The 27,710-nt window shown below is 45.6% G+C and overlaps 1 protein-coding gene across 1 annotated transcript in view; it reads right to left on the bottom strand.

Annotated features, from left to right (window-relative positions):
• LOC129818119 (laminin subunit gamma-3-like) overlaps positions 1–22,688 on the bottom strand; it is a gene marked incomplete in the record, with an annotated part of 223,721 nt that extends 201,033 nt beyond the window's left edge. The window contains 2 exon segments of the mRNA XM_055873714.1: positions 12,693–12,997; positions 22,118–22,688. Of these exon segments, the coding sequence (XP_055729689.1) occupies positions 12,693–12,997; positions 22,118–22,490 (678 nt within the window).
• Between the last annotated feature and the right edge of the window lie 5,022 nt (positions 22,689–27,710).

Below are 27,710 nucleotides of genomic sequence, written 5' to 3'. Positions count from 1 at the left end.
GTTTACTGTGTCCATTTTCTCCCCGTTTCTCCCTCAACAGCCTGGTGCTAAATCATCATCAAGCTATTAAGTCGTCATCAATGTTTATCGGAGCTAAATATAACATGAAATCCTCTTCAGCTGCCGTTCTAGAGGCACAGACGCGTTAGCCAGTGTTTCTGTGTGTGTACGTGTGTGAGTGTGTGTGTGTGGAGTTCTGTGTGTGGTTCTGTGTGTGGTTCTCTGTATGGTTCTGTGTGTGTGTCAGAAAGAGAGATAGAGAGAGAAAGAGACATCATTACAACACTGTACACAGCCATAATATGTATTTTGAAATGTCTCTATTCCTTTGGAACTTTTGTGATTGTAATGTTTACTGTTCACTTTTGTTTATTATCTATTTCACTTGTTTTGGCAATGTAAACATAAATCCCATTGAATTGAATTGAATTGAATTGAATTGAGAGAGAGAGAGAAGAGAGAGAGAGAGAGAGAGAGAGAGAGAGAGAGAGAGAGAGAGAGAGAGAGAGAGAGAGAGAGAGAGAGAGAGAGAGAGAGAGAGAGAGAGAGAGAGAGAGAGAGAGAGAGAGAGAGAGAGAGAGAGAGAGAGAGAGGATGATTTGCTGCTACACTGTATGATCATCCTGATTAATATATGTGTGTGTTAAAGCGACTCTTAAAGGTCCACACGTACACACACACACACAATGTTATAAACAATGAATACGGCAGGAATTCATAAATATGACAATATGACTAATGAATTGTTTAAAATCCTTCTCATAAGGACATGACCTGTTCTGTTGTTAATAATGATCAGTATGATTGTGACGCAAATAGACGATCTCTGTGACACCTTAAACATTATTATTTCCGTAGTACTCCCATAAATTGGCCTAATAGTTACATCATTAAATGTACAAACTTTTTTTTCATTTTAACAGCCTAGAAAGTTAGAACCAAGCCCCCCTCCTTGTCCACTGAACATGGAACCCCCCTGATGTCCACACCCCTACAAAGTCCCCCAGACGGTTCCAGTAACCAAAAGGTTGTTGGTTTGAATCTCCGAGCTGACAAAGTGAAATGTCTGTAGATGTGCCCTTGAGCAAGGCAGTTAACCCTTATTGTCCAGGGGCACTGTTCATAATGGCTGAGCCTGGCTGTGACCTCACTCTCCGAATGTCCCATGCAGAGTGAGGCATGCAAAAAACACATTTCCAATTCACTTCTGTGTATAAATTACACACTTGTGCATGTCTGAAATAGGACAAATATAAGCAATCAGAGTCGGTCCCAACCAAAGGCCTGAACACCACCCACTCAGGACAGAAAACAACCCTACCAGCCTGGAACATGAAAAAAAACAGATGCTTCACTGTCAACTCCTCCCCACAGAACAGACACCGCCTCCCCAATGATGGATCAAGGAGTGACACGTATCTGTTTGTAGCGATTAGCCTGTGAATAATCCTCCACTGTAGATCAGCAATACGCTTCTCTATGGGAGGCTTATACTGGGATCGCCTACATCCTCTCAGAGAAAAGCTTGGTCCCAACCCCCCGGCCACCCGATGCCCTCAGACCATTGAGAAGGTCTTCCTGAGCCACCTTCTTTCTGAGACGCCTTTTTGCTGGCTGTGAACTTTTTGCATCCAGCTACAGTCTTGGTGTTCCCCTGCAGAGGCAGCAATGGTGAAAGGCGGTAGGTCAGTCTCTGCCTACTCCTCAGCAGCTCTCTGAACGAGCCTGGGAGTACTGCATGGACCCCCTCCACCCCCTGCTACAGCAGCCTGGTTGACTTTATGGAGGAAGCCTCCATGTCGGTCGCAGGCAGATTTCCACCCTGCCTCTTCTTCCAGATCACCCAACTTAGTGAACCCTGCTCTCACAAGACTGGCCTGCAAGCTGGGTTGTGAAACAGTGGCTCCTCCATTATCCATGCTATCCATTAAACGTCTCTGTCAACAGATTTTTCCACTTCTAAAGCACAGCGTGGTAGAACAGAGTAATGGCTGACATATCAACCTGCTCCAGATCCAACAGTAACCTGTCGTACCCAAGGTTGCCTGCTCTCCTCAGAACAGTCCATGCAGTGTCTCTCCAGCACAAGTTCTGCTGATGCAGAAGTCTCTGTGCAGCTTGTAGACGGAAAGCTGTCAGTCTGGATCCAATGTCCACCAGCCCTTGGGCACCCTTATGCAAAGGGAGGTGTAACACTGCTGTCCATATGTGGAGAGACCAAAAGAAACGTTGAAAGAAAGAGAGAGCATGTGTGTGAAATCCGGCTTTATCTTACTTGCGGTGGTTGCTGTCAACATCTGAAGTGTGTGTGTGTTTGTTATGTGTGCGCAGCAGTAGTTATGTCTGGGAGCTGGGAAGGAGGGACAGACACTTAAAGGAAACTTGTCAGGAGTGCTGCCATATTTTCAGACATTATACCCTGGGAAGAATAAAGTGTTACATCTGCTCCTGCAACGCTCTCTACTGCTCATCCTGTGTCTCCTTGACCTGCCGCCACTCCCCCAGTACTCTCTCCCGCTCCCTCTCTCCGTGTGTGTGTGATTGTGTGGGCAGAGACAGGTGTGCTGGAGTCAGAGCAGATCCCCAAGAGCTGCAACCTGTTCCATAATCAAGACCTCTACAAATACTCAGCCCTGCCACTTCCACGCTGCCAGATTGTAATCTCTGCTCAGTCAGTCTACGTTTCTAGCCGTTTGTTACTATTCAGAGCCTGTTATCCTGTCCTGACACTGTTTTCCTCTCCGCTACAGTTCTGCTTGCTCTGACTCTGGTCTCTGTCTCTAGTCCCACGTCTCGTCATCCTGCTACTCTGTCCTGGATTCCCCAATCTACGCTCCCTTGGATTCCCCTCCAGACCTGCTTACCCTGTCTCAACCCCTCTCGCTCCAGGCATCAGCCTCCGCACCTGGTTTCCAGCAACCCGCCCAAGCTTCCCCTGACCTGCACTCCATCTCCCCCCTGTGTTTCAATAAATACCTTGGCTACTTCATCCCAGTGTCCTCGTCTGAGTCTGCTCTTGGGTTCCCCTCTGGCCAAAGAGATGAACCCAGCACTCTACTACTCTCCACCAAACCCTCAAGGCGCCCTGAATGAGCAACATGACCAAGCCCTGTAGACCCTTCTGGAGCACATCAAGGAGTTTTCACAGAGCCTGTCTGACATACAGTGCCGACCCTTCGCCCAGAGCTCACAATCAGTTCCAAGTCCTTCTCCTCCACTCCGGGAGCCATTTGTTACGACTCCCGAGCATTGCGATAGCATCCTCAGAGCTTGCAGAGCCTTTTTGGTACAATGTTCACTAGTTTTGAGCAACAGCCCTACTCTTATGCTAGTAAACGGGCCAAGATTTCCTTTCTGATTGGCTGCCTCCATGGAGCAGCGCTTTCCTGGGCCACGACGGTGTGGGAGAGACAGTCCCCCATCTGCTTCTCCTACTCCAGATTCACGGAGGATATGAAGAAAGTCTTCGACCACCCGGTCTGAGGTAAGGATGCCGCTAATCGACTCCTGTCCATCCGTCAAGGCTCCCATAGTGTTGCTGAGATGGCATATGAGTTTTGCACCCTCGTCGCTGAGAGCGGCTGGAATGAGGAGGCCCTTCAGGGAGCATTCCGGAACGAGCTCACTGAGACGCTCAAGGACAAGTTGGTGTCCAGGGATGAGCCTGATGGACTTGATGAACTCATCTCTCTCGCTATCCCCATCGACAACCGTCTCCGTGCGTGTCAGAGGGAGAGGGTAGGTAGGGTTGCATGTCCCATAACATCTGCTTCAGTGCCTTGTCCTCCTTCTCCTACTGCATCCCATCCGCATGCTCATCCAGATCCTGAACCCATGCAGCTCGGCTGGGCCCGTCTCTCTCGAGAGGAGAGGCAACGACAAATCTGCGCTAGGAGCTGCCTATACTGTGGCCAGGTTGGTCACTTTGTCTCCACTTGTTCCCTGCATCCCGCAAAAGAGGGGGCTCAGCAGTAGTGGGGGATATACTGTTGAGCCAAATCACCTGCCCATCTTCTCCCAGACCCCTGCGTGAAGGCAGCCTTTTGTGGCAGAGCCAGGCTTTTCCTCTGTCTGCTGTCATCAATTCGGGCACCGACGAGAGCTTCCTGGACCGAGATGTCATTACTCAGTTGGGCCCGGACACGGTCCCACTCAATTCACCCCTCGATGCCAACGCTCTCAATGAACAGCTCCTCGCCCGGTTCTGTGAGAGAACCGTCCCTGTCATCTTGCGTCTCTCTGGAAATCACCAGGAAAAGATCAGTTTCAACGTAATCGACTGTCCTTACTCTCCTCTGGTTCTTGGCCATCCATGGTTAAAGCTACACAACCCACAGATTGACTGGACCACAATAAAGGTAAACACTTGGGGTTCATTTTGTCACTGTAATTGTTTCTATTCTGCCCTTCCCCCTGCCTTGTCTGTGATCCAGTTCATTCCAGAACCTCCGGACCTGTCATAAGTTCCTCCCGAGTATCACGATCTAGCTCCTGTTTTTCAGCAAGCACCACGCCCTGTTGCTGCCGCCTCATCGGCCGTACGACTGCGCCATTGACCTCCAGCCTGGAGCTCCTCTCCCCAGTAGCCGGTTGTTTAACCTCTCTCGTCCCGAGCAAGAGGCTATGGAGAGGTACATCCAAGATTCTCTGGCTTCAGGACTTCAAGTCATCTTCCTCCCTGGTGGGTGCTGGGTTTTTCTTTGTGAAGTAGAAGGATGGGTCACTAAGGCCGTGCATAGACTTCCGTGGGCTGAATATTATCACTGTCACACTTCTTGCTGGTACAATATGCATATTATTATTACTATTGGATAGAAAACACTCTCTAGTTTCTAAAACCGTTTGAATTATTTCTCTGAGTGAAACAGAACTCATTCTGCAGCACATTTCCTGTCAGGAAGTGAGATTTCTGAAATCGAGGTCCCTGTTCTAGGGTCAGTTTATAAGTCCCCATGCAAGCTATGGGGCTACATGCACTGCATACGCCTTCCTCTAGATGTCAGTAAGCGGTGAGAATTTGAATGGACTGGATTGCGCAATCTGGGACACTATAAAGGCTCATGGAACGGAAGTACCGTTCTTTTCAACGGGGCGCCTGGCGCAAGAGGGACATCACAATGGCGTCCTGAAAAGCTTTCGTTTTAGCAGTTCTATATCTCCGGCTCTGATTTAATTTGATTTTTGTCTTAAAAACTTCATAAGGCAGGCCTCCCGGGTAGCGCAGTGGTCTAGGGCACTGCATCGCAGTGCTAACTGCGCCACCAGAGTCTCTGGGTTCGCCCCCAGGCTCTGTCGCAACCGGCCACGACCGGGAGGTCCGTGGGGCGACGCACAATTGGGCTAGCGTCGCCCGGGTTAGGGAGGGTTTGGCCGGTAGGGATTTCCTTGTCTCATCGAGCTCCAGCAACTCCTGTGGCGGGCTGGGCGCAGTGCGCGCTAACCAAGGGGGCCAGGCGCACGGTGTTTCCTCCGACACATTGGTGCGGCTGGCTTCCGGGTTGGAGGCGCGCTGTGTTAAAGAAGCAGTGCGGTTTGGTTGGGTTGTGCTTCGGAGGACGCATGACTTTCGACCTTCGTCTCTCCCGAGCCCGTACGGGAGTTGTAGCGATGAGACAAGATAGTAATTACTAGCGATTGGATACCACGAAAATTGGGGAGAAAAGGGGTTAAAAATAAAAAATAAAAAATAATAAAAAAATTAAAATAAAAACTTCATAAGGTAGTTAATTTAAACCGAATTATAGCAGTTTATATCAGTTTATTGTGATTTTCTGGAATTTCTTTGTCTTACGCTATCGCGAGTTGGACACCTCTCCGGTGGATTGCTAGCATTAGCTGCTATTTCTACAGGAGAAGAGGACATCTTTCAAACAAAAGACGATTGTTCTGGAGAAAGGACACCTTGCCCAAGATTCTGATGGAAGCTCAGCAAATAGTAAGCAGTCTTTATGTTGTTAATTCGTATTTATGTTGACAAATGTCAAATAATAATTCCGCCATGAATTTCGGTGCGGTCTCGCTTTAGCGCACGCTGTATGCGTAGTAACGTTCATTTTAAAAATGTAACACAGCGATTGCATTAAGAACTAATTTGTCTTTCATTTGCTGTCCAACCTGTATTTTTTTGTCAAGTTTATGATTATTTATTGATTAGAATAGGTGCCTCTCCAAAGATTTCTCCCGAATTTTCTGGGCAGCTTGGCTACTTTTCTCATTGTATAACCACGATTTGTGCCGCTAAATATGCACATTTTCGAACAAACTCTATATGCATTGTGTAATATGATGTTATAGACTGTCATCTGAAGAATTCTGAGCAGGTCAGTGAAAAAATTAATATATTTTGGTGGTTTATACGTTATCGCTATTTTTGGCTTGAATCAATGCTGTTGTGATGTTTGCTATTGTGGTAAGCTAATATAACGCTATATTGTGTTTTCGCTGTAAAACACTTCACAAGATCTGTGTCTTTCATTTGCTGTACACTGTGTATTTTTCATAAATGTTTTATGGTGAGTATTTAGGTAATACACGATGGTCTCTGTAGTTATTCTAGTTGCTTTGGGGAGAGTTGTGATGGTGGCTGCAATGGTAAACTATGATTTATACCTGAAATATGCACATTTTTCTAACAAAACATATGCTATACAATAAATATGTTATCAGACTGTAATCTGATGAGGTTGTTTCTTGGTTAGTGGCTATTTATATCTTTATTTGGTCGAAATTGTGATAGCTACCTATGCAGGAAAAAAATGGTGGACAAAAAAAGTTGTGTCTTTTGCTATCGTGGTTAGCTAATAGATTTACATATTGTGTCTTCCCTGTAAAACATTTTAAAAATCAGAAATGATGTCTGGATTCACAAGATGTGTATCTTTCATCTGGTGTCTTGGACTTGTAATTTAATGATATTTAGATGCTACTATTTACTTGTGACGCTATGCTAGGCTATGCTAGTGAGTTTTTTTACTGATGGGGGTGCTCCCGGACCCGGGATTGGGAGGAAGTAGAAGTTAAGAACAAGTACACCTTGCCACTCATCGTCTTTGCTTTTTGCCCTACATGGTGCCACGGTGTTTACCAAACTCAACCTCCGGAATGCCTACCACCTTGTCCGCATAAGAGATGGGGACGAGTGGAAAATGGCGTTCAACACACCACTTGGACACTTTGAATATTTGGTCATGTCCTTTGGTCTCACTAACACCCTTCTGTTTTCCAGAGCCTGGTTAATGACGTTCTGAGGGATGTGATTGGACGCTTTCTTTTAGTCTATGTGGATGACTTTCAAAAAATCTAAGGACCCTGAGGCTTACCAGCAACACGTTTGCCAAGTTCTCCAACGGCTGATGGAGCATAAGCTTTTTGTTAAGGCTGAGAAATGTGAGTTTCATGCTTCCTCTGTGTCCTTCCTGGGTTACATAATTGAACAAGGACAGCTAACGGATGGACGCTGCCAAGGTCAGGGCAGTCACAGAGTGGCCTGTGCCCTCAAATCTGAAGCAGCTACAAAGGTAACCCGGAACTTCTGGCTGTGAAGCTGGCTCTTAAAGAGTGGTGTCACTATTTGGAGGGCTCAGTTCTCACCTTCATTGTGTGGACGGGCCACAAAAACCTGTCCTACATCCAAAACCGCCAAACGTCTGAACTCCCGGCAGGCCAGGTGGACATTGTTCTTTGGAAGATTCCACTTCACACTCACTTAGCGCCCCGAATCTAAGAATACCAAGCCTGACGCCCTCTCCTGTCAGTTCACCGCCGACAACACAGGTTCTGAGCCAGAGACCATTATTCCATCCACCTGCATCATTGCCGCTGTCTACTGGGAGATTGAGCCCCGTATTCGCCAAGCTCAGCAGAACCAGCCTGACCCAGGCAACGGGCCTAGAAATGCTCTGTGTGTTCCTGATTCAGTTTGCTGTGAAGTTCTTCAGTGGGCCTATTCTACTCACCTCACCTGTCACCCTGGCATGAACCGGACTGTCACCTTCCAGAGTCAGTGCTTTTGGTGGCCCACCATTGAGAGAGAGATCTGGGAGTTCGTCTCAGCCTGCTCGGACTGTGCCCGGAACAAAACCTCCACCAAACCCACTTCCGGTCTGCTTCACCCTCTTCCTATAGCCAGTCACCCCTGGTCACACATACAGTTGAAGTCGGAAGTTTACATGCACCTTAGCCAAATACATTTAAACTCAGTTTTTCACAATTCCTGACATTTAATGCTAGTAGCAATGCCCTGTCTTAGGTCAGTTAGGATCACCACTTTATTTTAAGAATGTGAAATGTCAGAATAATAGTAGAGAGCATGATTTATTTCAGCTTTTATTTCTTTCATCACACTCCCAGTGGGTCAGAAGTTTACATATGCTCAATTAGTATTTGGTAGCATTGCCTTTAAATTGTTTAACCTCACTAGGGTATGTGGGACGGTAGCGTCCCACCTCGTCAATAGCTAGTGAAACTGCAGGGCGCCAAATTCAAAACAACAGAAATACCATTATTAAAATTCCTCAAACATACAAGTATTTTACACCATTTTAAAGATACACTTGTTGTATATCCAGCCACAGTGTCCGATTTCAAAAAGGCTTTACGACGAAAGCACCCCAAACGTTTATGCTAGGTCAGAGCCAAGTCACAGAAAAACACAGCCATTTTTCCAGCTAAAGAGAGGAGTCACAAAAAGCAGAAATAGAGATAACATGAATCACTAACCTTTCATGATCTTCATCAGATGACACTCATAGGACTTCGTGTTACACAACACATGTATGTTTTGTTCGGTAAAGTTAATATTTATATCCAAAAATCAGAGTTTACATTGACACGTTGTTTTCAGTAGTTCCAAAACATCCGGTGATTTTGCAGAGAGCCACATCAATTTACAGAAATACTCATAATAAACACTGCAAAACAATACAAATGTTATGCATGGAATTTTAGATCCACTTCACCTTAATGCAACCGCTGTGTCAGATTTCAAAAAAACTTTCCGGAAAAAGCAAACCATGTAATAATCTTCAATAATGTTCCAACCAGAGAATTCCTTTGTCTGTAGAATTGCAATGGAACAGAGCTCGATCTCACGTGAACTCGCGAGACTGAGCTTATGGCTCTCTGGCAGACCTCTGACTCATTCCCCTGTCATTCACTTCACAGTAGAAGCATCAAACAAGGTTCTAAAGAATGGTGACATCTAGTGGAAGCCTTAGGAAGTACAATATGACCCCATAGACACTGTGTATTCAATAGGCCAAGAGTTGAAAAACTACAAACCTCAGATTTCCCACTTCCTGGTTGGATTTTTTCTCAGGTTTTTGCCTGCCATATGAGTTCTGTTATACTCACAGACATCATTCAAACAGTTTTAGAAAATTCAGAGTGTTTTCTACCCAAATCTACTATATGCATATTCTAGCTTTTATGGCTAAGTAGCAGGCAGTTTAATTTGGGCACACTTTTCATCCAAAATTCCCAATGCTGCCCCCTACCCTAGTGAAGTTAACTTGGGTCAAACATTTTGGGTATTCTTCCACAAGCTTCCCACACTAAGTTTTGTGAATTTTGGCCCATTCCTCCTGACAGAGCTGGTGTAGCTGAGTCAGGTTTGTAGGCCTCCATGCTCGCACACGCTTTTTCAGTTCTGCCCACACATTTTCTATAGGATTGAGGTCAGGAATTTGTGATGGCCACTCCAATACCTTGACATTGTTGTCCTTAAGCCATTTTGCCACAACTTTGGAAGTATGCATGGGGTCATTGTCCACTTGGAAGACGCATTTGCGACCAAGCTTTAACTTCCTGATTGATGTCTTGAGATGTTGCTTCAATATATCCAGATAATTTTCCTCCCTCATGATGCCATCTATTTTGTGACGTACACCAGTCCCTCCTGCAGCAGAGCACTGCCACAACATGATGCTGCCACCCCCATGCTTCACGGTTGGGATGGTGTTCTTCGGCTTGCAAGCCTCCCCCTTTTTCCTCCAAACATAATGATGGTCATTATGGCCAAACAGTCTGGATTTTTTTGTTGCGGTTTTGGAGCAAACGGTAGTCTGGATTTTTTTTGTTTCGCTTTTGGAGCTTCTTCCTTGCCGAGGGTCCTTTCAGGTTATGTCGATATAGGACTAATTTTACTGTGGATATAGAACATTTTGTACCTGTTTCCTCCAGCATCCTCACAAGGTCCTTTGCTGTTGTTCTGGGATTGATTTGCACTTTCGCACCAAATTACGTTCACGTTGAGGAGACAGAACGCGTCTCCTTCCCGAGCGGTATGACAGCTGCGTGGTCCCATGGTGTTTATACTTGCGTGCTATTGTTTGTACAGATGAACATGGTACCTTCAGGCATTTTGAAATTGCTCCCAAGGATGAACCAGACTTGTGGAGATCTACAATTTATTTGCTGATTTCTTTTGATTTTCCCATGATGTCAAGCAAAGAGGCACTGAGTTTGAAGGTAGGCCTTGAAATACATCCACAGTTAAACCTCCAGTTCACTCAAATTATTTCAAATAGCCTATCAGAAGCTTCTAAAGGCATGACATCCTTTTCTAGATTTTCCCAAGCTGTTTAAAGGCACAGTCAACTTAGTGTGTGCAAACTTCTGACCCACTGGAATTGTGATACAGTGAATTATAAGTGAAATAATCTGTCTGTAAACAATTGTTGGAAAAATGACTTGTCATGCACAAAGTAGATGTCCTAACCGACTTGCCTAAACTATAGTTTGTTAACAAGAAATTTGTGGAGTGGTTGAAAAACGAGTTTTAATGACTCCAACCTAAGTGTATGTAAACTTCAGCCTTCAACTGTAGCTCTGGACTTCGTCACTGGCCTCCCCCCATCTAACGGTAGCTCAGTCATCCTCACCATTATCAACAGATTTTCCAAAGCGGCTCACTTCATTCCCCTCTCCGAGCTTCCATCCTCCAGAGAGACTGTGGACCTGCTGGTACCCCATGTGTTTCGGCTGCATGGCATTCCCACGGACATGGTTTGCGACAGGGGTCCCCAGTTTACATCCTTCTGTTCAGCACTTGGTATAAATGTTAGTCTTTCATCTGGATATCACCCCCAGACCAACGGCAAGACTGAACGGGCCAACCAGGAGATGGAGACTGCCCTACGCTGTTTGACATCAGCTAACCCTTCCTCCTGGAGTGCTCAGCTACTCTGGGTTGAATATGCCCACAACACCCTCATCAACGCCAGGCCAGGTGTGCTCTGGGCTATCAACCCCCTTGTTCCCTGCCCAAGAGGTTGAGGTAGCGGTGCCCTCAGTCCATGACCACATGCGCCGTTGTCATCGCACCTGGAGGAGGGCCTGGGCTGCCCCTCACTGTGCCTCCGCCAGCTACCCGTCGCCATACCTCAGCTCCAGTCTACACTCCAGGCCAAAGGGTATGGCTCTTGTCGAAGGACTTGTCTTTGAAAGTGGCTTCCAGGAAATTTGCCCCCTGATTGATCGTGTCATTAACCCCTCTGCTTTGCACCTGAAACTCCCAGACTCTCTTAAAACTCCAGACTCTCTGTCTGCTCCAGTCCCCTGTCTCCCCTGCAGCAGCTCCTCCATCGAGGACCATCGAGGACCATCCGGCGGCTTTTGGATGTGCATCGTCGGGGTCGCGGCTGGGAGGGATACGGGCCTGAGGAGCGGCACCCTTGGAGGGGGGGATACTGTCACATCTGCTCCTGCCACGCCCTCTTGTGCTCATCCTGTGTCTCCTTGACCTGCTGCCACTACCCCAGTGCTCTCTCCCTCTCCCTCTCTCTCTCTGTGTGTGTGATTGTGTGAGCGGAGCCAGGTGTGCTGGAGTCAGAGCAGATCCCCACCAGCTGCAACCTGTTCCATAATCAAGACCTCTACAAATACTCAGTCCTGCCACTTCCACACTGCCAGATCGTAATCTCTGTTCATTCTGCCCTCTCTGACTCTGGTCCCTGTCTCCAGTCCGACTTCTTGTAAGTACTGCTACTCTATCCTGGATTCCCCACTCTATGCTCCCATGGTATCCCCTCCGGACCTGCTCACCCTGTCCCAATACCTCTCGCTCCAGCCTCAGCCTCCGTACCTGGTTTCCGGCAACCCGCCCGAGCTTCCCCTGGCTTGCACTCAATCTTCCCCCCGTTTTTCTATAAATACCTTGGTTACCTCATCCCAGTCTCCTCGCCTGAGTCTGCTCTTGGGTTCACCTGTTCCATTCCACGTGACACTTATTGCATAACTGTAATACATCTGATAACTTTTAATTGGATACGTACTGAAGTCCTCATATTTCTGAGTAATATTCCTTGAATTATTCTTTGATGTAAGGTCTAATGGTAAATGTTATTCACACTACACATGGCGTACTGTATATACATGGCCTCTAAATGTGCATCTCTGAGCTAAAATTAACTCAATCATTTATTTCTGGGACTCATTGTTTCATTGTCTCTTCGCTTCTTAATAGCTGCATAACACTTATCTTGAGAACGTGTAACTTTTAGTATTCCGAGTGGTTAGAGCCAACGGATTCATTTATGGTCTTATAGCATTCAAAAATTATGGAGTCAGATTGAATACTATATTATGGTCATATTCCTCCTACACTAATTTCTGTCATCCTCAGTCGAAGTGAATTTTCACTAATCCGCACACACACACACCCTCACCCCACCCTCCCTCCCTCCCTCTCTCACCTGTAGCACGGCGCTCTGGTCAAAGTTGTATGCACTGGGTCGCCCCTCCAGGGTAGAGAAGGCCACATTGCCCCCGGTTAGAGGGGAGATGTCACTGAACTCATCGGTGCAGACTGCCATCCTCTCATCGTCCCCCGGGCGAATGTATCCCTTGGCGTTCTTCCCATAGGTCTTGGTACAGGAGGCGCTGTAGTACTGGTAGGGCATCCATGGTCCATCCTCACTTGTTCGCTTGTAGATGGCAAAGCTCTCCGGTCGACTGGTGTAGAACTTGAGGCGCACGTAGGTGATCTCAAAGGCTTTACCTGTGGAGATACAGGAGTCAGTCTACTACAGTGTGGATGGGATGCAGGAATTGGTCTACAGTAACGTTATGTAGGGGGGATGTGCCTGTGAGCTATCCTCACGTGACATTGGGCATTGCACACCAATTCTCAAAAAAGGGGTTCTGTCGGACACCACTAATTTGTGTAGGTCTATGTGACGCCCTTCAGATGAAAACAATAAATATATGTATATCTCTAAACTAGGGACAAAATTAAAGGTGCAACTGTATAAAAAAACTGTATTAGTAGCCTAGTAGCCTGTTGGTCTGGTGGTCTAGTAGCCTGGTAGCCTGGTGGCCTGTTGGTCTGGTGGTCTAGTAGCCTGGTAGCCTGGTGGCCTGGTGGTCTGGTGGTCTAGTAGCCTGGTAGCCTGGTGGCCTGGTGGTCTAGTAGCCTGGTAGCCTGGTGGCCTGGTGGTCTAGTAGCCTGGTAGCCTGGTGGCCTGGTGGTCTAGTAGCCTGGTAGCCTGGTGGTCTGGTGGTCTAGTAATCTGGTAGCCTGGTGGCCTGGTGGTCTAGTAACCTGGTAGCCTGGTGGCCTGGTGGTCTAGTAGCCTGGTAGCCTGGTGGTCTGGTGGTCTAGTAACCTAGTAGCCTGGTGGCCTGGTGGTCTAGTAACCTGGTAGCCTGGTGGCCTGGTGGTCTAGTAGCCTGGTAGCCTGGTGGCCTGGTGGTCTAGTAGCCTGGTAGCCTGGTGGCCTGGTGGTCTAGTAGCCTGGTAGCCTGGTGGCCTGGTGGTCTAGTAGCCTGGTAGCCTGGTGGCCTGGTGGTCTAGTAACCTAGTAGTCTACTGCTGCAATGGGAGAGAAGGGTTGGAACGAAGGGGGTAACCTATACAACATGAATCATCTCATCAGTTGGTGAGATGAACAACAACAATGGGGGGATAAGCTTCATTTTCCAGAAATATACAAATCTCCTCTAATCTCTCATTACATGCACTGGTATGAGACCAGACATGAATCATGGGTCAGCCAAACATACATGTCTGTTTTGATAGCTACACTAATAACATTAAGCAACTTAAGCCTTTGGAAAGCAGACAGCCAGACAGCATCGCATTCATGGGCTTCCTGTGGGACTGATTTAGCAAAACCTCCCATCTGAACGGCGGCATGGTTTCCAGACAGGCAAGAAGGCACACACCTCAGCGAGGGCCCTGATTAGTGGGTATGCTGAGCACACCACAGTGGGCCTCAAAGGTAAACCAACCAACCAATAAACAAACAAACAATCATAACATCCGACGCCTTCAAGTGGGGACTGTGCATGCCACGGAATTAAAGATGTCATTGATTTGTTGATGTACCTCTAGTGCCTTATTAAACATCTATCAGGCTGGAGAGGAGGAGATAAAGGGATAAATAGATAAACAGATGGAGAGAAGGAAGGATAGAGAGAGAGGGAGAGAGAGTGTGTGTTTGTTGCATGAGAGAGATAGCGAGCGAGAGAGAGACAGATAGAGACATATATATAGAGAGAGAGGGGGCATGAATAGAGAGAGAGAGAGAGAGAGAGAGAGAGAGAGAGAGAGAGAGAGAGAGAGAGAGAGAGAGAGAGAGAGAGAGAGAGGGATGAAAACTCACACTTTTATCTCAGGGTTTTGTATGATTCTCAACTCAACTAAATTATTTCATTATTTCATTAAAACACTCCTTATAAAAGGAAAAAGCCAAAGCTGAGAAAAGCTAAATTCAACCCCTGTCTGGTGGATTCCCGACCAAAGACGAGATTTCCTCTGAATTTCCTTCGTGGGGGTGTCTGAGGGGGATTTGGCAGACTCTGGAAACTTCTAGCAGTAATTGGTGTTGTAGTCTAATTGAGTCACTGGGGGTGAGCAGCCATTTTTTGTCATTTTGTTTGAGCTGCATACTAAGTGGAGAAAGGAGTCTCACAAGCCGGGTTCAATTAAACCATGAAGGCACTATATTTCTGCATATTGCACAATCTTCATGCTTGCATGGCCACTTGTGGCTGCTCTGCTGCTTGATGGGCTCTCCAGCCTGAGAAGATGCTGAGAATTAGTGCGTGTTTCCGTCCCACTGTAAAGGTGTATGATTATTGACCTGGATGTTGGATGTGTGTGAATTGGAGTTGATTTGATGTTGAGCATCAACCACCCTCATCCAAACAGAGCAGAGCTTCCAAAACACTGGTTAGGAACACTAGCTTCCTCTTGACTTGGTGTAGTTCAGCCATTTTCTATACCACTGAACATTATGCCAATCTTATTTCCTCTTGGTTGACCTTGTAGGCAACAACAAGACCCTAGACCCTACACTATCTAGAGGGCCCTACATATAGGACTCTTGTCCCTTAGGCCTTAGTTGAACCCTTTAAGTAGAATACCCCCAACCCTGATATGAAGCCTAATGGCATCTGTCTACTCCTGTCTGCCAAGGTATCAGACATCTTCACATTATCTCATCGTTCCAGACATCCTATTTTTTGTGTTTCGAGACACCCTCTCTTGTCTTTCCAGACATCCTCTCTTGTTTTTCCAACTCAGCAACATTATCTCTCCCACAGCACTCAAATCATTTAAGTTTCATTTACTCTCCGCACGAGGTGAGTTTAGTCCAGCTGGAACGGATATAAAAGAGAAAATGAGTGTTTGTGTCCCCTGTGATGATGTTCAGTCTAATTGAGAGGTGTGTTTTTCTCTGATGAGTCCGCTTAGTCCATCCGTCAGTAGAAGGGCCTGTATGTTGTGCATGCAGTATGTGTGTGTTTTCTGCAAGTAATTCTATCAGTATCTCTAGTTGACCCATTTACCTACGGATCCATTTAGCTATGGATCCGTTTACCTATGGATCCGTTTACCTATAGATCCATTTATCTATGGATCCCAATAGAGTTTAACATGGAATATCAAATGATAGAACAATTATTCTGTGTTCACTCTCCAAACTGAGCAGAAGTGAAGCAGTTTAGCTGAGGAGCTGAATCATAATGACTGTGTTGAGTAGGAATGACCTTTGACCCCTTTCCAGCCAAGCCACCTGTTCATAACACAGCTGTGTGTCCCACCCTGACTGGGCTCTGACCTGTCCTGATTGGCCCAGACCTAGACTAAACTCAACATCACCACACTAGACTCAATATTTACTACGCTACACTGGATGTTTACAGGATGCTCATTTTCTCTATTCGGTTCGAGAGTTTGGGGAGAGTTTTCTCTTTTTGTAGATTATCTTTACCTGTAAAGGAATGACTTCGCTGAACTGTCTGTGCCTGAAAAAGAAAGTGTAAGGTCTTGATCACAGATGATCAGACAGTATAGTATATGGCCAATGTGTGATTCTGCCCCAGAAACATTTTAGCTTTATCTATTAACATTGAAAGTCTATTGTAACCAGGTACAGTATCCGTAAACAGTAGTAAGCGTGTGTTCACTGTTGTGTATGTAGACAGCTGTGTAAGTAGACTGTTGTGTATGTAGACAGCTGTGTAAGTAGACTGTTGTGTATGTAGACAGCTGTGTAAGTAGACTGTTGTGTAAGTAGACAGTTGTGTAAGTAGACTGTTGTGTAAGTAGACTGTTGTGTAAGTAGACTGTTGTGTATGTAGACTGTTGTGTATGTAGACAGCTGTGTAAGTAGACTGTTGTGTAAGTAGACTGTTGTGTAAGTAGACTGTTGTGTAAGTAGACAGTTGTGTAAGTAGACTGTTGTGTATGTAGACAGCTGTGTAAGTAGACTGTTGTGTATGTAGACAGCTGTGTAAGTAGACTGTTGTGTAAGTAGACTGTTGTGTAAGTAGACTGTTGTGTATGTAGACTGTTGTGTATGTAGACTGTTGTGTATGTAGACTGTTGTGTATGTAGACTGTTGTGTAAGTAGACAGTTGTGTAAGTAGACTGTTGTGTATGTAGACTGTTGTGTAAGTAGACTGTTGTGTATGTAGACTGTTGTGTAAATAGACTGTTGTGTAAGTAGACTGTTGTGTAAGTAGACTGTTGTGTATGTAGACTGTTGTGTAAGTAGACTGTTGTGTAAGTAGACTGTTGTGTAAGTAGACTGTTGTGTAAGTAGACTGTTGTGTATGTAGACAGTTGTGTAAGTAGACTGTTGTGTAAGTAGACTGTTGTGTAAGTAGACTGTTGTGTATGTAGACTGTTGTGTATGTAGACTGTTGTGTATGTAGACTGTTGTGTAAGTAGACTGTTGTGTAAGTAGACTGTTGTGTAAGTAGACTGTTGTGTAAGTAGACTGTTGTGTATGTTCAGTAGTTTTCAGTCTGCCTGCATTGTTCCTTCAGCAAAGGTCATTCGAGCCGGTCTGTGAGTGTGTTGAGCCAGTCTGTGAGTGTGTAGTTACAGTCTCTCAGTGTGTTGATTCAGTCTGTGAGCGTGTTGAGTCAGTCTGTGAGTGTGTTGAGTGTGTTGAATCAGTCTGTGAGTGTGTTGCGTCAGTCTGTGAGTGTGTTGCGTCAGTCTGTGAGTGTGTTGATTCAGTCTGTGAGTGTGTTGAGTGTGTTGAATCAGTCTGTGAGTGTGTTGATTCAATTTGTGAGTGTGTTGAGTGTGTTGAATCAGTCTGTGCGTGTGGTGAGTGTGCTGAGTCAGTCTGTGAGCGTGTTGCATCAGTCTATGAGTGTGTTGATTCAGTCTGTGAGTGTGTTGATTCAGTCTGTGAGTGTGTTGAGTCAGTCTGTGAGTGTGTTGAGCCAGTCTGTGAGTGTGCTGAGTCAGTCTGTGAGCGTGTTGCATCAGTCTGTGAGTGTGTTGAGTCAGTCTGTGAGTGTGCTGAGTCAGTCTGTGAGTGTGCTGAGTCAGTCTGTGAGTGTGCTGAGTCAGTCTGTGAGTGTGCTGAGTCAGTCTGTGAGTGTGCTGAGTCAGTCTGTTAGTGTGCTGAGTCAGTCTGTGAGTGTGCTGAGTCAGTCTGTGAGTGTGTTGAATAAGTCTGTGAGTGTGTTGAGTGTGTCGAGTCAGTCTGTGAGTGTGTTGAGCTAGTCTTGGAGTGTGTTGAATCAGTCTGTGAGTGTGTCGAGTCAGTCTGTGAGTGTGTTACTGTGCCAACTATAGGAGGCTCTTATCCTTCTCTTACATCTGAGACAGGAAATGTTTTTCTTTTAGCATCAATCAATGGAAACCAGCTGCAGACAAAAAGCTGTGTGTGTGTGTGTGTGTGTCTTGGGAACAAACTGACCCCAATTACATACCACCAGACCTCCCAGCGCTCGTCTTTTTTTCTTCTTCCTCATCATGTTTTGTTTACTCCCCCTCCTCCTCCTCCTCCTTCATCTCCCCCCTACCTCTGCACAGACACATTTCGGACCTGGCTGAACTGTGTCTCTGTGTCCCGCTGGTGTGTTTCTCTGTGTTTATCGTCCCGGCGACCCCCTCGAAGACGGGGGGGGGGGGTCTTGTTTTGTTTGGAGAGCCAAAGGAAAACAGACAGAAGGGCAGCCCAGGCAGGCCCCCCTAGTGGAACACAGATGGGACACGGTCAGGTTGTATTCAATATGGAGGAAGAAGACCCTGGTTCTGTGAGAGACACAGGATGGGGGATGTTGACTTGAATAAAACGTCTTTCAGTTGTTACAAAAACAAGAGTAACCTCTCTCCAGTCCAGGCGGAGGCTACTCTCAGAATAACTCTGAAGAGAAAGAGACATAGTACCCAGAGGCTAAAGACTGAACAATGTGACCATACAGTGTAATGTAGTATGGTCTTCCTGGACTAAGGTCTACTAGACCAAGGACTGGTGTGTTAGAATAACACATTACCAGACATTCCCCAGCCTCTCTCTCTCTGTCTGAGGGAAGTAACCAGAGATTATGACCAACAAAGCCATAGAGCACTGCTCTCCTCCTTCCTCCTAGTAAAAATCAATATCTGCAGACAGACAGACGAGTTTCCTGCTCCAAGACCTTATGATTTAAACACTTCTCTATTCCACAGACAGTCAGTCATACACTATGACATTTCAAAGACCTGTCATCGTTTTCTCTCTCTTTTGAAGCAAAACCTTTTTTTTTTTCTCAGGTTGGAATTTTTGTTACACCTACAATAGAGAGGAAGTAGGTTATACTCAGAGTTGTCAGAAGAAAGAATTCCCTGACTGGGCTCTCTGCTGGGTCCATCCTGTTTGACTGATGTATGTGAGCTCACTCTGCACACACATGTCACACACACACAAGATGAATAGAAGGAAAAGCTAGTCTTTATAAAGTGGGTGTACTGAAGGGCTACATCCCAAACGGCACCCTATTCCCTGTATGGTGCACTTCTTCTGACGGGAGACCTATGGGTCTGGTTAAAAGTAGTGCACTATAAAGGGCATAGGGTGTCATTTGGGAGGTATCCTTAGAGATCTTGAGGGAGAAAGGTAAGGGTCATAAAGTAATTTGCTTCCATTACAGTCACAATGGACTCAGACATGATTGATTGATGTATAATCTCTGTCCCCATTAATATTTAACAACATCATTGATAATGTGCTAATGGCATCCTACTTGAAATCCTACTCCCACTTATTCAGCAGGACTTAGAGCTGGACTCCACAGTGGTGAAACTGTCACATCCGTTTGCAAACAACCAACAGTTTTTTCTTCCTTCTGACATCATTGCACACCATGCAGAGTATGTACTATGACTGTATTATCTTTACCACAATCCTGGATGCTGATTTCCTTAAAACAAATAAGAAATGCGTCTGCGGTAGCCAGTGGCGCTGTTTCGCCTAGCGATGATCTCAGCATTAAGTCACTTTGAGAAATCATAACAATTCTAAGGTTATGTGGCCACAGTGGTTGTCATGTACTGTATGTCATGGATGGTATTAGTTTATATTATGCCATCACATGGTTCAACCATAAGTACTAAAAGGCCTGTTCTGTAGCCTGACTGTGGTAGTGGTAGAAATGGCATCTTTCTATCTTCTTCTCCTTCCTCCATCTCTGCTCCCCCTGGAAGTGGATTAGGTACTGTAGTACTGTATTATACTTATTTAAAAAAAAATTATTTAACCTTTATTTAACTAGGCAAGTCAGTTAAGAATTTGTTATTCTATTTACAATGACGGCCTACCAAAAGGCAAGAGGCCTCCTGCGGGGACGGGGGCTGGAATTTAAAAAATAAATGATATATATATATATATATATATATATATATATAGGACAAAACACACATCACGACAGGTCAGACAACACAACACTACATAAAGAGAGACCTAAGACAACAACATAGCAAGGCAGCAACACATGACAACACAGCGTGGTAGCAACACGACATGACAACAACATGATAGCAACACAACATGACCACAACATGGTAGCAGCACAAAACATGGTACAAACATTATTGGGCACAGACAACAGCACAAAGGGCAAGAAGGTAGAGACAACAATACATCACACAAAGCAGCCACAACTGTCAGTAAGTGTCCATGATTGAGTCTTTGAATGAAGAGATTGAGATAAAACTGTCCAGTTTGAGTGTTTGCTGCAGCTCGTTCCAGTCGCTAGTTGCAGCGAACTGAAAAGACGAGCGACCTAGGGATGTGTGTGCTTTGGGGACCTTTAACAGAATGTGACTGGCAGAACGGGTGTTGTATGTGGAGGATGAGGACTGCAGTAGGTATCTCAGATAGGGGGGACTGAGGCTTAAGAGGGTTTTACAAATAACCATCAACCAGTGGGTCTTGCGACGGGTGTACAGAGATGACCAGTTTACAGAGGAGTATAGAGTGCAGTGATGTGTCCTATAAGGAGCATTGGTGGCAAATCTGGTGGCCAAAGGGTAAAGAACATCTAGCCGCTCGAGAGCACCCTTACCTGCCGATTTATAAATGATGTCTCCGTAATCTAGCATGGGTTGGATGGTCATCTGACTCAGAGTTAGTTTGACAGCTGGGTTGAAAGAGGAGTGATTATGATAGATGAAACCAAGTCTAGATTTATTTTTAGCCTGCAGCTTTGATATGTGCTGAGAGAAGGACAGTGTAGCATCTAGCCATACTCCCAAGTACTTATATGAGGTGACTAAGTCAAGCTTAAACCCTCAGAGGTTGTAATCACACCTGTGGGAAGTATGGCTAGACGGTACACTGTCTCTACTAGTATATTATCTATTGTCCTCCCTTCCGTTTAGGCCAACACCTTAAATATGAGTTAGATGTGCTCTATTGAATGTGATCTACTCTACTGGATGCATCCGGACCACTTTGAAAGGTTTCCAGACAGACCCTGAGCCTCACGGCTACATGCTTGCAATTACTCCAACAATGTGACACTAAGCCATGTCTGGGGCAACGGGCGATGGGCGATTGGCAGGAGGGTGTTTTCTGAAGAGAAGCTTTGAGTGATTATCGGAGGAATACTAGTGTGTGTCATTAGTGGAGGAGTCCAGCATGTTGAGGTTGAGGGACGTGTTCTGCTTTAGATGCTTTTTCTCAGGGTGATTGGCACTTCATAGTCAAATCTCTTTCTGTCATTTATCTTCTCATAGTCAAGTCACTTTACATAATTTAACTCCTGACTGTCAAGTCTCTTTCTGTCATTGAACTCCTCATAGTCAAATCTGTGAATTGTTAAAATGCTGCGACAATACAGGATTGTAATGGATGTAGCATAGCCTATAGGCAGGTGAACTCAACAAAGAGTTTTTGCAGCGCCTTGTAATTTTAAAGAAGTGTAGGTTAAATATTAATGTTCAAGGCAGATCCAAACAATAGGAAAAGTCTGTAACCTGTGTAACCTATGACATGAAATACAAATAATTGTTAACCACTTGAGGATTCACCTATCACAACTTATTATGAACACAACCTCTGGGTACGAATGAAAGCCTATGGAAGCCTATGGAAGCCTATGGAAGCCTATGGAAGCCTATGGAAGCCTATGAGAGCCTATGGAAGCCTATGAGAGCCTATGGAAGCCTATGGAAGCCTATGGAAGCCTATGGAAGCCTATGGAAGCCTATGGAAGCCTATGAGAGAGAGAGAGCTTAAGCATCGGTTTTATCCAGGTGCATGCAGGGTGAGCTTGTATAGTTACACCTGGACCAGGATTCATCAAACTCAACTAATTGTGAACAATGTTGTACTTTTTACAGATGTGCAGGGTGAGAGAGACATAAAGAGAGTGTTGGTCTTACTGAGGTGCAGGGTGAGGTTTACAGAGTTAGGGTGCTGGACTCCGTAGAACATGGACTGGCTCTGCCACCAGGTGGGTTCATCATCCGTGTGGAAGTCCGTCAGCAGGCTGGCGTTGTGGCTGAGGCCCGGGTCCGACAATCTACAGTGGTGGCAGGACCGCGTCGAGCCAGTCTGCATGCAGTAGTCCTCCGGGGGCGAACCGCACACGTTAGAGGCCATGACCGTGCGGTTGAAGGCTGCGTTCTCAAACTTGGGCATGCAGCGGCTTGGGACACCCTCGTTGTCATCGTAGCAGGAGTCCATGGCCCCATGAATGAGGGAGAGGGAGCAGAGGAGGGTGAGGAGGAGTGGGGTGGTCAGCGGGGTATCCATGTCCAGGAAAAGTCACATACAGACTCACACACCCAAACACACTATTAGAGTAATCCCGCAGATGTCTCAGAGAAGTCTATTTTCCTCTGTTTTTTCCCTCTCTTTCTCTCTGTCCCTCTCTTTTTCCTTGTCCCTTTCTTCTCCAACATGTTCTCCCTCTGTGAACTAAGTGAAGTTACTGGGTGAACCCCTCTCACCAGGGATAGGAGGAGAGAGACATGGGAGGGAGCGACCGACAGAGGGGGTAGGAAAGAGAGGGAAGTGGGGGCATGTACACTCCCCCTCCTGCTGGCCACAGCAAGTACTACTGTCGCCAGTGCAATGCAATGATGCCGATTCACAGTAAAACCATGGTCATGTTCATTAGGGTGCACCATGGCAAGAGAACATAAATCTGTGCTGGACAAATTTAGGCACAACCTCCCTGTTTCACTCCATTTCAAAACGTTTTCCCCCTACTGAACACAACCCAAGTGGTAGAACATTATGCTAGTAGCATTGAAATGAACCATTTGAATAATATAGGGGCCAATACAGAGACTGTTAAAACCATTCCATTGTACAATCTGCATTATACTGGAGAGTGTATGAGCTCATAGGGTCTTTACCACTTATGACGAAATGCAATATGATGATTATGGTGATACTTGTGTTAGTGGTTAGCATCACAGTGGGGATTGCTGACTTCAGTAAGACTCTTGAGAATAACTACAGGTGCTGAACGGATTCATAACCTATCATCTACCTGGCAGCAAGAAGGGAAGATAGGAGACAGACGGGATGGCTAGAGAACCTGTGAATGTTGCTTGAGGCTTATGGTATCTCCGATAGAGTGTGTATGATGCATTTGATACCATTACACTAATTCCGGTCCAGCCATTACCAAAAGTCTGTTCTCCCCAATTAAGGACGCCACCAACCTCCTGTGGGAGGTAGGTAGGTAGGTAGGTAGGTAGGAAGGTAGGTAGGTAGGTAGGTAGGTAGGTAGGTAGATAGATAGATAGATAGGTAGGTAGGTAGGTAGGTAGGTAGGTAGGTAGGTAGGTAGGTAGGTAGGTAGGAAGGTAGGTAGGTAGGTAGGTAGGTAGGTAGGTAGGTAGGTAGGTAGGTAGGTCGAGACTGATTCAGTGTGGTGTGGGTTAGGGTTAGGGTTAGAGTGTGGTGTGTGTGTGTGTGTGTGTGTGTGTGTGTGTGTGTGTGTGTGTGTGTGTGTGTGTGTGTGTGTGTGTGTGTGTGTGTGTGTGTGTGTGTGTGTGTGTGTGTGTGTGTGTGTGTGTGTGTGTGTGTGTGTGGACGAAAGAGAGATTTAGAAAGACGGAGAGGAATGGAGGTAGAGAGGTAAAGAAGGAGTCAGGGTGGGCGTAAGGAGGAGTGTGTTGTAGATTTATGATCCTTGGGGATTTACTGCTCCTCCTTTCCCATATCTCCTTGTGATTGCTCTGATTTATTACAGCTCTGTCACCACTCAGCCAGGGACATTGAAAAGGGAACCACATCAATTTGCAATGAAATCCTCTGCTGACTGCGGGCGAGAGGCAGACAAGAGGGGGGGAGTGAGAGGAGAGAGGGGGAGGGAGATGAGAGAGGGGGAGGGAGAGAGGGAGAGGGTGAGAGAGAGGGAGGGAGAGGGACAGGGGGAGATGGAGTTCAGGGAGAGAGAATGGGAATGTCTTGACTGCCGATGTATCTCTCATTACGATGAAAGGGACTAACGCTTCTGCAAGCTTAAGTTCAACAGGAAGTACTCACGGTGTGTGTGCATGCATAAGTGCCTGTATGAGCGTGTGGCTGTGTGTGGCTACAAATGTATTTGTGCATATGCATGTGCATATGCATTAGAGTAAAGTGTACACAGCTGGGTGTATATGATTATTGAGTGAAGTGAATTGATTGGCAGGTTGACCATGTGTTCAGATATATTCAGCCTACTGTATGTACATGTCATTATGCGGATCAGTAAAGTAAAGGGCTTACCTGTCTGTTCATACATTATGAATCAGTCCTGTGTGTGTGTGTGTGTGTGTGTGTGTGTGTGTGTGTGTGTGTGTGTGTGTGTGTGTGTGTGTGTGTGTGTGTGTGTGTGTGTGTGTGTGTGTGTGTGTGTGTGTGTGTGTGTGTGTGTGTGTGTGTGTGTGTGTGTGAATACATTGGTCTTGGAGAGGACTGCAGAATCTCCTGAGGACAGGAGCTGGAGAGTGGTTGTGATCAGGTCAGTTGAATTGAATTAAACTAGAAAATGAACCCAGAGTAAATTTCTAACTCAATTTGTGACACAATGAAAAGGTAAGGTGTGAAAAATCGAATTTGCTACTGAAATAGCTCCAAAATAAGCCACACTATTTAAACTTCAAAGCCAGGGGTGATTTGGAGGTGTGTGTGTGTATATATGTGTGTTTACGTCTGTGTCTGTGCCTGCGTGTGTGCCTGTGTGTGTGAATGCATGCCTTTATGTGCCTGCGTGTGCTAAATGAACACAGCATGCAGTAGAGGTTGAAAGAAAGCACTTGAGAAGCCTGCTGGGGGGAGGGGGTATGCTGGCCTCCCTGCTGGTCTGGAAGAAATACTCCATACAACAACACACACCAGAGAGTGGGCCATGATGACAGGGGAAGAAATACTCCATACAACAACACACACCAGAGAGTGGGCCATGATGACAGGGGAAGAAATACTCCATACAACAACACACAGCAGAGAGTGGGCCGTGATGACAGGGGAAGAAATACTCCATACAACAAACACACACCAGAGAGTGGGCCATTATGACAGGGGAAGAAATACTCCATACAACAACACACACCAGAGAGTGGGCCGTGATGACAGGGGAAGAAATACTCCATACAACAATACTCTTCCCCTTTCATCATGTTCTTCCAAACATCAAATTTCTAAATGTTTGGTAACTTCTCTGTGTTGTTCCAAGGTTAAGTTTAGGCATTAACTCTGAATTCTAAAGGTCAGGGATTAACTCCAAATGGTTAAGGGAAGGGTTAAGGTTTGGGATAGTCTTATTAAAGCAAAAATATAAAAAATAACTTTCTATCGCTGGATTTGATAAGCAAACTTTTGAAACAGAGGCAGATGCCCATCCGCCATCCCTGTTCAAAACACCTAGTTAAAGGTAACAGCGCTCACTGTTGCCCCTGGTGGCCGGTTTCCACGTCATCTCCTGACTTCCTCAGACATGGATGGAAGTCGAATTCTGACTTGTATCTCAGGTGACATGCCTGACTATAGGGACACCTTCACATTAAAGAAGGTTAATAAAAAAATGATGATGTGGTCATGATGTGGTTGTTTTAGATACACAGGTGGATCATTTGAATGCACTTATTTGCATTCGTTTTGGATAAGAACATCTGCTAAATGACTCAAATGTAAATGTAAAATAACCACATAGGCCTAAACTTCCATATCTCGTTATTCCTCACACCGTCTCTCTCTCTCCCCTTCCTCCTCTCTCTCTGTTTCTCTCTCTTGTCTGTGATGATGCTCCTCTCCTCCCCTCTCCTCTCCTCTCCTCTCCTCTCCTCTCCTCTCCTCTCCTCTCCTCTCCTCTCCTCTCCTCTCCTCTCCTCTCCTCTCCTCTATACTCTGTTCTGGTAGTTCCTGCAATCTGGCTGACAGGCAGGTATGTGCTGGGCAGCAGCTTGGCTTTTATGATGATGTGATGTCGCTAAGATGAGTTAAGCTTTCAAACAGGGATTTAATGTCATGGATGGGCTGTCACCGCTTCACTTAGCCATGCAGGAGACTGCAGATGCCACCGCCCCCACAGAGAATACACTAGGCTAGATATCAGACAAGCAATGACTGTCACACAAGTCTAATACTACACCGACCCAAACAAAATTATGCTACACTATCACACAAGTCTAATACTACACCGACCTAAACTAAACTATACTACACTATCACACAAGTCTAATACTACACCGACCCAAACTAAACTATACTACACTATCACACAAGTCTAATACTACACCGACCCAAACTAAACTATACTACACTATCACACAAGTCTAATACTACACCGACCCACACAAACTATACTACAATATCACACAAGTCTACTACACAGAACAACACTACAATATCACACAAGTCTACTACACAGAACAACACAAAACTATACTACAATATCACACAAGTCTAATACTACACAGAACAACACAAAACTATACTACAATATCACACAAGTCTAATACTACACTGACCCACACTAAGCTATACTACACTATCACACAAGTCTAATACTACACTGACCCACACTAAGCTATACTACACTATCACACAAGTCTACTACACCGACCGACACAAGTCTATCACAATGCACTATGACAAGAACCTGTACTACACTGTCTCAGTCTACTACACATCACAAAACTACTACACTGTCTCAGTCTACTACACCTTCACAAAACTACCACACTGTCTCAGTCTACTACACCTTCACAAAACTACTACACTGTCTCAGTCTACTACACATCACAAAACTACTACACTGTCTATCTACTATGCCTTCACAAAACTACTACACTGTCTCAGTCTACTACAGCTTCACAAAACTACTACACTGTCTTTCTACTACATATCACAAAACTACTACACTGTCTCAGTCTACTACACCTTCACAAAACTACTACACTGTCTCAGTCTACTACACATCACAAAACTACTACACTGTCTCAGTCTACTACACATCACAAAACGACTACACTATCTTTCTACTACACCTTCACAAAACTACTACACTGTCTCAGTCTACTACACCTTCACAAAACTACTACACTATTGTTACGTTCCCCAGTTTCTGTGTTCTGTTTTGTATTTGAGTGTGTGTTTCAGGAGATGGCTTCCTGAAGTACTCCCCAACCAGCTGATTGGTCAACCCCAGGCTAATTGGTGATTGGAGCTGACCCCGCCCCCTCGTCAAGAAGCAGCTGACTCTAATCACCATTGCCACCTGAAGATAAAAGCCAGTGTTCTGCCCAGGAGAGAGAGAGAGGAGAGAGATGAGATAAGGAGTAGAGATTTGGAGATTGAGAGAGAGAAAAATTAGATTGTGATATAGTGTGGGTTGTGTATCAGAAAGTGTGGTATGTACTGTTGTTGTTGGTAGCAGTTTTTCTATGTCCTGTGTTTGTGAGTGTTAGTGAAATCATTAATAATTACTCTGTTTCATTTGTTCCCAGGGGGGAAGGAGAAGGCACTTTGGGA

This window comes from Salvelinus fontinalis, chromosome 21 (assembly GCF_029448725.1).
Source record: "Salvelinus fontinalis isolate EN_2023a chromosome 21, ASM2944872v1, whole genome shotgun sequence".
NCBI lineage: Eukaryota > Metazoa > Chordata > Actinopteri > Salmoniformes > Salmonidae > Salvelinus > Salvelinus fontinalis.
The sequence above is the reverse complement of the archived record's forward strand: the minus strand, read 5'-3'. Positions and strand labels throughout refer to the sequence as shown.